General features: G+C 34.4%; 1 protein-coding gene across 2 annotated transcripts in view; it reads left to right on the top strand.

The window, feature by feature from the left end:
- The window catches only part of LOC139969043 (synaptotagmin-15-like), a 121,773-nt gene that overhangs the window by 28,321 nt on the left and 82,159 nt on the right, over positions 1 to 11,293 (top strand). For both annotated transcript variants that reach the window (XM_071973769.1, XM_071973768.1), the window contains exon 2: positions 3,144 to 3,599. In XM_071973769.1, coding sequence (XP_071829870.1) covers positions 3,341 to 3,599 — 259 coding nt within the window. In that variant the 5' untranslated portion in view covers positions 3,144 to 3,340. The remainder of the gene's footprint in view (positions 1 to 3,143; positions 3,600 to 11,293) is intronic.

Below are 11,293 nucleotides of genomic sequence, written 5' to 3'. Positions count from 1 at the left end.
TTACATGTTATATATTATAGCCTACTGCCACAGATCTGATCGAAGTCACTTTCATCATCTTTTCTCTCCAGGTTTACATATTCATATAAAGACAGTCACGTGTTCAGTCCGTAGCTGTTGCCGAATCAGATTGGCTTTGTTTTACTAGTAAGAATTACTGTCCAGTAAATGCTGTAGAGTTTAACATAAATAAATGTGCAAATCAAGATCGAAGCATGCAGAACAGGACCATGTTTCTATTTAACGGTCATTTCTGTGTGAGTTTCCTCGTGTCCTTTAATGTTCTTCTGTAAAAGTATGGGAAAATGGTCACGCATGTTAAAACTTCAGTTTGTTTATTCCATGTATTACAAACATATATCAGTTAATACTCAACGTAATTATGTATTGATCATAGTTCATTTAATAAAGGTAGAGAAAAGGGAGAGAAAAGGGAGAAAACTCTTTCAATGAATCTTCCCAATTACTATACTTGAAAAGATTCCAGTGTTGGTAAATGCAGTGTTACAGTTGCAAGACCTGGTGCTACAATTCCAGCAGGATCTTCTTATTTAGCGAACTTGACTAAGCTCATATAGGTGATATTATTGTATTTCTTGCCCAGGCATGTATGTTGTAGTTCTTGTCTGAAAGTAATGTAAGATAGAGTCCGGACATAAACATTCCGGATAGATAACATAGATTCCATGACATAATGTAAACGTAAACTCCATCATGTGATAAAGACCTATCGGTGTAGACGATGACATAATATGATGATTCTTGTTCCCCGCAAAGCCTTAGTTAATAAACTGCGAAATGAGAAAATATTTCATTTCAACTGAAGAGGTCTGACTAAGTCCCTCGCCCTCTGAAGAAACCGCTGAGTGTATTTAAGAGGACTTACGTAAGGCAGCAGGTCGTGAAATACACGAGGGAAACTTCATTACTACAATTTACTGCTTCTCCTCACACGCAAGGAATATCAGCAGTTCTGCGTATTTTGTTTTTCGTTTTTTTTTTTTTCAAGTATGAATCTCATTAAGGGAAATTCAATTTTTCCTACACTAAGAATTCTCCTGTTGGTACGTTGACGTTAAAGGGAGCTACTATTCCTGTAGTTTGAGCAGCAGTTCTATGCATCTTATTATAGGTTTACACCCAGTACTAACCCTATATAAAAGTTAACCATGTAACTTCTAGACTTACTACGATAAGCTGCTAACAAGAATAGCAGTTGTACACAATGGAACCCTTAAGCCTAATATACGAGAAGTAGGTGTATGTTTCATGTATGGAGCTAGACTAGATTATTCAGATTCATAGCACTATATTATGAAAACTGCGCCTGCTGCGAGTAGCAAGTCTATACCATGGAGCTACAATGTCTACTACGCGTAGTATCAGTATACCATAGAGCTACTATGTTGACTATGAGTAGGACCCCTATACAATGGAACTACTATGTATACTACTAGTAGTATCCCAATGTAATAGAACTACTATGTCTATTACTAGTAGTATCCGTATACAACGGAACTACTATGTCTACTACTAGTAGTATCCATATACAACGGAACTACTATGTCTACTACTAGTAGTATCCCTATGTAATGGAACTACTATGTCTACTACTAGTAGTATCCCTATCTAATGGAACTACTTTGTAATGCAACTACTATGTATAATACTAGTAGTATCCCTATCTAATGGAACTACTATGTCTACTACTAGTAGTATCCCTATCTAATGGAACTACTATGTCTACTACTAGTAGTATCCATATGTAATGGAACTACTATGGCTACTTCTAGTAGTATCCCTATGTAATGCAACTACTATGTCTACTATTAGTAGTATCCCTATCTAATGGAACTACTTTGTAATGGAACTACTATGTATACTACTAGTAGTATCCCTATGTAATGGAACTACTATGACTACTACTTGTAGTATTCCCATGTAATGCAACTACTACGGCTACTACTAGTAATATCCCTATGTAATGGAACTACTATGGCAACTACTACTAGTAGTATCCCTATGTAATGAAACTACTATGTCTACTACTAGTAGTTTCCCTATCTAATGGAACTACTTTGTAATGGAACTACTATGTATAATACTAGTAGTATTTCTATGTAATGGAACTACTATGGCTACTACTTGTAGTATCCCTATGTAATGGAACTACTATGTCTACTACTAGTAGTATCCCTATGTAATGGAACTACTATGGCTACTACTAGTAGTATCCCTATGTTATGCAACTACTATGGCTACTACTAGTAGTATCCCTATGTATTGGAACTTCTATGGCTACTACTAGTAGTATCCCTATATAATGGAATTACAGTGTCTACTACTAGTATACCTATGTAATGGAACTGATATGTCTACTACTAGTAGTATCCCTATGTAATGCAACTAATTTGTAATGGAACTACTCTGTCTACTACTAGTGGTATCCCTATGTAATGGAAATTCTATGCCTACTACGAGTAACACCGTGGAACTACTTTGTCTACTACTAGTAGTATCCCTTTACCACAGAGATAAAATGCTTACAACGAGTAATATATCATTTACCATAACTCATATTGCATTGAAAGGCGGGTCACCCAATTCGACTGTAAATGTTCAGTTAGTAAATTGTTAGAATAATATACGATGTCTATATCATAACAACGAATGCATTAAAATATACCTTACCAGAAATTTTGCTGGCTCTTTTTTTATTTCTTTCCTTTATTACTTTTCACATCCAGACAGGTTAATGTTATTCGTCTATTTCTTGCATAGCAACAAATAAAGTTTCATTTATGACAAAAACAACTAGCGGTTACTATGGTCGAAATTGAAACTAGAATAGTCCACCCACTCGCTCATCTCATCATTTATACCTGTTATTCTGTCTTATTATTTTAACGTCAAACTTACTCACGCTTAAATCTGCCAAACCTCCCGCGAGGTTTTCTTTCATCTTCTGTTAACTAATCTTTCTTTTCAATCTGCCAAAACGAGCTGTACTATGCAAATCTTTTTTGGTTTTTCACTGTCCTCACTTTATCTTCATTATTCTGGATATCCATGAACAAACAACTTATATATCTGGTTAACACTTCACGCACATATAACTCGCTCTGTTTTTATTTCATTTGCAGGAAATAAAAAGTCAGAAGTGATAATAATTAGCCGACGAGTGAACTGTTCTCTGCGAAGGATGGGGCCCAAGGCAAGGGAATAATAAAATACTATTTTGAGAAAGTTAATACAAAAACATGTTAGCATTTACCACTTGAACGCTTGATCACTCTGCATTGAGGTTTCAGCGAAGTCGGTTTAAGAGATTTTAGAAACTATGTCTGGATTAAATCTGTTTCATCTCGACGACAAAACTAAAAGGATGAAGTTGGAAACGTCAGCATTTTTGAGGAAATATCTCAGTCACAAAATGGATTCCCGTGCAGTTGGAATTAATAAAATCGTCCCACACGTGACCACGGTGCCGTACGAGTCTGGTACGACTGGAAATAACCGAGTGGTTGAGACAACTGCGGAAAATGCCGTGCTGCCAGATACTGGGAGTATGAACCAACACGTAGAAGAGATTGTATCAGGTAGGGAAACCTAAATTTGTTAGCAACTCGTCAATCTTTCAATAGTTTGGACTATTTACGTTAAATTTATTCCAATCATTGTACATGTATGGGATGAATATGTGCATAATTCTCGTGATTATACCTCATATATACCAGTGAAAATTTATATATCTTACAGTTGGTGATGATGGTTTCAAAACGAGAGAAACAAATTCCTATTATTGTATGGCAGTAAAAGGGTTTCTTCTCCATGAACCCCAGTTTTGGTTGCACCGTGCAGAATTTTGTATTTATCTGACATTGAAAACACCCATAATCTGATAACTGTATGAACGAACCGCGGTACGATTTCGTGCAAGATGAAGACCAGAATAGCCAATATGTTAATCATAAGGAAAATGAGTGGAACGGTTTGCCTGAGAAAGTTGTACTTGCAAGTATAGTGTCAATGGGTTTAAGAATGCTTTGGACAAGCACTTTAAGCATAGTAATCGGTTCTCAGTGTTTGTGTCTTCAGTTTTATTGTCTCTCCTATAGGGTCCTTGATGGGGACTTGAGTGTCCCTCCTGATCCTTTTTTTCTACTAAACTAAACGAAACTATAATTATTACAGCAATAATTAATGAAGTCCTAGTTGTGTTTTTTTCTTTCTGGTATAGAATGTGTGTATGTGTGAATGGTTACTGTTTAGCATCCTGCAAACCTGCAATATTTCAATATTGCTTGTCGGCTTCTCATTCATGTTTTCTTTGTTTCTCATGGGAACACCGACTCCAGACTGTTTTGGTACAAATTAACTCAAATATGGTTGCATAGCGCAATGTGGAAACCCAGCAATTAATGCACTTTTATTCCCATGGCAATACTTTGGTCATTAAAAACAATCGACATAAGTGCTAATATCGACTAAGATAATATCAACTCAAACCATATCCTATACAATATAGATAGCGTCAGTATATACAATATTGCCAAATGCATTTCACATTAAGCCTAAATCAATTATATAGAAACAGCCTTTCTTAATTTGCCATGAATTATATTGTTATAATCTTTGGAAAATTGAATTAATTTTTGTCTCTATTGTCTTTGCCTCCGTCAAGGGAATTGACAGAAAACAGCATTTATTCTAAAATTTAAAGAAAAAGAGTATCGAGTACATACTTAAAATAAAACGTTAATTGATTATATCAGGACGCTCTCTCAGAGGTTTTCACTTAATGAAACTTAATCAACAAATTATTATTGCTTCTATTCAGTTCTCAACATTACGTCGCCTAAACATGATTATATTAGTGTAAAACAGTATATAGGCCTATATATATATATATAGGCCTATATATATATAGGCCTATATATATATATATATATATATATATATATATATATATATATGTATATATATATATATATGTTTAAAAATCAAAATGAGTAAAATCCAAAATTCTCACAAAACATAGAATCAAACAGCTGTTTGGAAGCTGTTTGTAGACACATTTCCATCGATTTTGGAACTTCACATAGGGAAAAGAGAAATATACAATAACAGAAAGTCTATACTGCCCAAGGGACATATCATGACTCAATGTCTGGTAGATTTCTTATTTCTATTTTAGCTATACACAAGTACAAACTTATGCACAACAGATGGTCGCCAATCCCGGACATGTTAAATAAACATTGTGTACATTTGATATACTGTATTCTATAAATCGACAACAATATCACACCACCATATCCGAGCCGTCAGCTGTGGATGATTACAAAAACCGAAAACAAAAAGTTGAAGGAATTCACTTCACAAAATTCACAAAATCTTCTTAAGGAACTGTGGAAAGAGAGATTTGTATTAGTTTCATCAAGACTTTAGCAAAGAAGTACATTGAATTTGTTAACTACAAATGCCTAGCTATATATACCGTAATATACAACGTCGGTTGAGGGCTTCATCAACTAATTACATTTTCACCTCAAAGACAAAATGAATGAACGCAACATGTATTATATTCGCAAAGTGACATTTCGAATTTGCTTTCATATTTTATTTATTAATCTAGCCAAGCGGTGTAAACTTTCAGATAATCGCCATACATCTGCACAAATTTTTATTCATTCCTTTTCTCTTGAGTTAATATCACTCTAATCGTGTTAAGATATGTACTGTCACGTGAATGTAATGTCTCGTGACGTCATGTTTTATTGACAAACACTTCTTTTTCTGTTTTAGCCAAAAAATTTCTTTCTGTTAGACTATAACAAAAACATTTAATGTTTTTATATATTGGTTAACGTCGTACCATGCACCAGATGGCATATTGAACAAAAACTGCAGTTTCGTTGTCAACCTTCAGTACAATAACATCAAACTCAATAAATGTCATGTAAAAGGATGTATTAAAACTGTAAAAACATAAGCCATACTATATATATATGATGGCACGTCAGTGACGACTATTCGTGATAATCAATGGGTGCTCATGAGAACTATATAGAAAGTTAAACTATATGTATGAACATAATCAGCTTCTCAGTTCACTGCTAATTTGACTACTGGCGCCTAAAATATAGCTACGGGACTGTTTGGTTGTATTATGTTACACTGAGTAACTGTTAGAAAATAATAGGCAAGGGTGTGTAAATAAATTATATACTACAGGGGGTAACCTCAATATTGTAATTCCACTCGTTCCTGCTCACCCTGGAGACTGGACGAATAGAGTATATTCTTATTAGGTAAGTCACTTTACTTCTTGATAATGGGCAGCAAGGAAATGGTGAAGAAATATATAGAGCGCCGACTTACATACGGCTTGTTAGTTTATCTTATTATATATAAGAGAGCAATATATTAAGTGAAGATATGTCAATGATAGATAAAGTATGGATTACGTTGTGCTTAATGGTAGAAATTAGGCTATTAAGATTGCAAAACCCACTATAACTTTTTTTTTTCTCAAGAGACCTTACCAAGATGATGCATGAGTAGTAATAATGTAACACTACGAGTAAACTCGTGAAATCGTCGGCAGACATAGTCATAAATCTCGTGTTCTTGGTTTGCGAAAGATCAATTAGCATCGGAGGGTTCGTATGTAACACACACACACTTACCGTGTTCTCGATGTTAGAAGCAGCATCGGTCTTAAACGGATTTGGCATTTTTTGTTTGTTTTTGTATCAATTGAACGTTTCTGAATGTCGCAGTCAACTAAGGTCGGTGATGTGTTGCACTTAATCATGTGACAAGAGAAAATCGGCACATGACAAGATTTAATGCAAATATACGAGTTGCTGCATATAACCACGTGAAAGCAACCATATATTTATAATCTATACTGAATCACGTGACAGCAACCAAGTTAGGATTCTACACTAAATCACGTGACTACGGTCTCTCTGTACGGTAAACATCAGGTCCAAGTAACAAAAAACAAAACCAGTTGCAATTTTATGCGTAACGCATGTCATATCCATGCTTCTTTTACAGCAAAATTATCATTTTACAGGTAAATAATTATAAAATTGTACATAGATAGATCCATTTAAATATTGATTTACCTAACAATGAATTTCTTGCATGTAAGTTAGCAATTATTGAAATGCACTAGCTTGTTTTATTCAATGACTTCGGGTGGCAGTGAGTGTTCCCAAGACATCCTTACTTTGGTCATTCATGTCTATACATGACTATTACATTCAGGTGAGTGATCTTAATAACATATTCTTGATATATAGGCATACGTATAGATCACTGTTCATAATACTGTATGTCCTATGAATATGGCCATGTCCTGTTACTAAACTATGACTTTAACCTTTTCGCAACAAGAAAAGTCACGTACTCTCTCACTAGACTTCCAGTCGCTACCGGAGGAAACTGATTACTACTTTGTCGGGGCGTTAAAGAGTCTTAATATTTGATGATGCCTGTTTATTGAAGTCAACGCCACCTGTTTACAAGCACCCTTTTTTATGTCTTTTATTAGATAACGGAGACCACAAATTGCTCTAAGATATTGTCAAAGCATAATCCTTTTCATATACGATATTCAATGCACTTCCCTCTAGGGAAAAAAGGAAGTTTTTTTCCCAGAATGTAAGGTACAACACTTCGTAAACAAACTGTTGTAAGTTTTTTACCAGATGATATATTGATATGGACCTTTTGGCTGTTAATTTTGCAAATATTAAGAAGCGACAGGCTATAATTTAATAGAAATTAAATTATCAAGGAACTGACTCCTCGAAAAAAGATACAAAGTGCTTCGGGCTTTGTGTGTGTGCGTGTGTGTGGGTGTGCAATGAAAGAGAAAAAGGAATTCACAATCGAAGTTTTTGCATTATGTATAGGCCTAAATATTTTGATCTAAGCCAGTTATCGTGGCTCAAAAGCTCTTTCTCTTTAAACTTCTTAGAGGCTGAGTGTTATCATAATTAAATCACGGTTTCTTTTTTCATTTAGGTGCCAGTAAAGAAAACTGCATGACATTAGCCCATTGAGAGTTAATCGTGTTGTTTCACGGAATATGTATACCGCAACTTGTCATTGTTGAGATGGGATGTGACATTATATAGGTTTTTAGGGTAAATTCACAGCATGTGAACACTGAAGATTATTTAAATCTGCACTCCATAATGCAAATGAGATTAAAAGTGGGATTTCACGATTTGATAGTTGTGACAGTTGGTCATATCTACTTACTATGGACCCGGTTTCACACACACTCTCTCTCTGTGTTCCCATTGTTTATAGTTACATTAAGGTAATACTATATATAGAATAACAAAATGAATACACGAGATTCGGGTGGTATTGTTGATGTAATACTTAATATAAAACTATTGTGAAGTTAAGTGTGGAAGGTTTTTATTCAAGGTTGAATGTCGTACCTATTTATAATTAATGTTTTGGAGCAAATATGACGAAATGATAATCTCGTATCCCAAGTACCGAGGACCGAGTTTGCATTTCTCTCTACCTGTATGCCCTGATTCTATTTACCACCTGAAATGGAATTAGGGCTAATTCTGTCATTCTTACGTGCAAAATACGATCAATAGCATATCCCTTTGAGGACTTTCATTATTAAAACCAACTGTCTCGAAAACGATAGCTTCTGATTAAGCAATTTTAAAATGTTCAGAACTATTAATCAATAACAAGCACATTATCAAAACAATAAAGATACGTTGCATAGCATTAGAAGCTAGTTTAACTGAGGACATTAGCTGACGTATACGTCAGAAACAAGCTAACAGTTACGAAAATTTAGATGAAGATATGATGAAATAATAATTCTCAGAGCCATTTACCGAGAATCCAGTCGAATATGTCTTCGTCCATTACCGTATTCGATTGATTGATATATTTATTAATGAATTGTCGGAAGTATATGGTGATGAATAGAAGGAATGGTGGACGTGTGGTTTGATAAATAAATAGATATATCATTTCGAGTTTCGAAAAATTGACTCAATCATTTATCGATTTGTTGATTCATAGATTGATTAATTAATTCAATCACAGACTGACTCACTAATTGATTGATTCTTCCATTCATCTGTCTGTACATTCATTCATAGTTTCAGTCCTTCATTCATTGGTACCTTTACTAAGTAATAAGGATATATTCTTTCCCGCAACTGTTTTGATAGCTCGCTTAGTATTGTTTTCATATTGCGTTTTTTGTCCCCGCTCAATTTGAACTTGTTTGCTCTTGGTTGGTTCTCTGCCGTCTGTTATACATTATACAGGAACTCCATTGATTCATTTCGGTGCCCCTTTATAAGCTTTATAAGCTGTAAACCGCTGATTAAGAGAGCCATTTTCTCTGTCGCAGTCCAGTCTGGGTTGTATTTTTCCCGCTTTACTATACACATCAGCACTTAAAACTACTTAATTGATGCTAGCTGCATATAGAAGTGTTTTTGCTGGAAATTCATAACAAGCATGGCAACGAGACAATACCACTGAAGTTTCGTTAAGATCAGAATAAGTGAATGAAAATCCTAACAATGTCTTGTTTTTGTTGCCTCGATTTTAATTAGGGTTCCGTTGGCAAGCAGTTAAGGGATACTTGAAGTTTTTATAGTTTGCCTTGCAATGCGGAATAATAATATTGTTGCCTATATGTATGCAATCTCGTGTTTTATGTTCCCTCGTTGCTTGAATAGATGTATGCATATATCATAATTGAGAGAAGAGTAGCAAACAGATAAGACGTCATATCGTTATAGAGGCTTATCGGACTAAAACTAACGTGAGTGAATTGGAGAGACTAAGAGTGTTTTAGCAAAATAGTGCTAGATAAAAAATTAAACAAATTATATATACTTATAAAATATAATAAGCAATAGCGTGGTGGTAACGATATTCTAATGTTGATACCAGTTACATTTTATTCTTAGTTTGAAGATAGAAAGACACAAAAGTGCTTCTTTCTATTTCATTTTCCTTCAATCTGCAATTGTTTTTAACTTCTAAACTTGAATCGATGTTACTTTAAAAGACTATATATTGTGGTATATGCAATTATGTGTACATATTGCATATTATACGACTTGGTTAGAATGGCCGAAAGTTACCATCATGTTCACATTTAAACTAGTCAGTAAATTCCAAGCTAACAAACTACGCCCTCACTCACGTGACAGCATACGACATCTAATATCAGAGAACATAAATGAAATCATTCCTACACCTTCTCATATCTATCATGTTTGTGACGAGAAGTCCTTTTAAGCAAAAACAAGCCCTGTTTGAAGAGGCTTCAGTGACAGACGTAACATTACCAACATTTTGTAGGAGTTGACGCTTTCCTTATTAGGTTTGCTAATAAACTTGAACAAGATTTTAAAGTACCGGATCGGGTGACATTTTTGTATCGCCATACATGGATTGTATCACAGAGAGGAATTGAGAGTGGGTAAATTCTTCAGTTACAAAAATAAGATTCCCAAATTATACATATTATATATATATATATATATATATATATATATATATATATATATACAGTTAGGAAAGGTTCTTTCCGCAAACTACAGTTACAATACATGTATCTCATGTACCTCATTCCTTGTATGTATGTATGATAAATTATCGGACATTGATAACGCCTAAGTAACATGGTTCCACTTTATTGCTATTAATATATTCTCCGAGTTCTCCGACATAGACTTACAATCGCCTGACATTTCTTGAGGCAATTCGTCTAAACTTCTCTGCATCATAAAGCGATAGATTACGACTATTTGATTTCTTGTGAGCTTTCTAGCCTTCGCAAAACTGGTATATTACACAAACCGTTATGGATCAAACCATTTGTGAGAGAAAATTTAATGTCATATTCCCATTTCACACTTCAAATAATATCCGATAACACCGCAGACAGATTAAAATTATGATAAACGTGGAGCGTTAACTTGTTAAAATCCAGTCGGCTGTCATCATATTATGACTCCGTAATTTAGAAGTTTGTATTATGAATGACGATATTTGCTTATTATCTTGTGCCATGGTCGTCATATTTAAGTTGGTGGAGATAAACTATATAAAAAAAAATATGTGTGGGTGTGTGAAGATTATTTACCTGGTGTGATGTAGGCGAATGGGTTAGCTACTGGATTATTACACCTATGAAGGAGAAGTAGAGCGAAAACTTTCTTCTAATTGAAAAAGAAAAAGAAAAGTAAAATCTAACTGTATATGT

This window comes from Apostichopus japonicus, chromosome 6 (genome assembly GCF_037975245.1).
Source record: "Apostichopus japonicus isolate 1M-3 chromosome 6, ASM3797524v1, whole genome shotgun sequence".
Lineage (NCBI taxonomy): Eukaryota > Metazoa > Echinodermata > Holothuroidea > Aspidochirotida > Stichopodidae > Apostichopus > Apostichopus japonicus.
The sequence above is the reverse complement of the archived record's forward strand: the minus strand, read 5'-3'. Positions and strand labels throughout refer to the sequence as shown.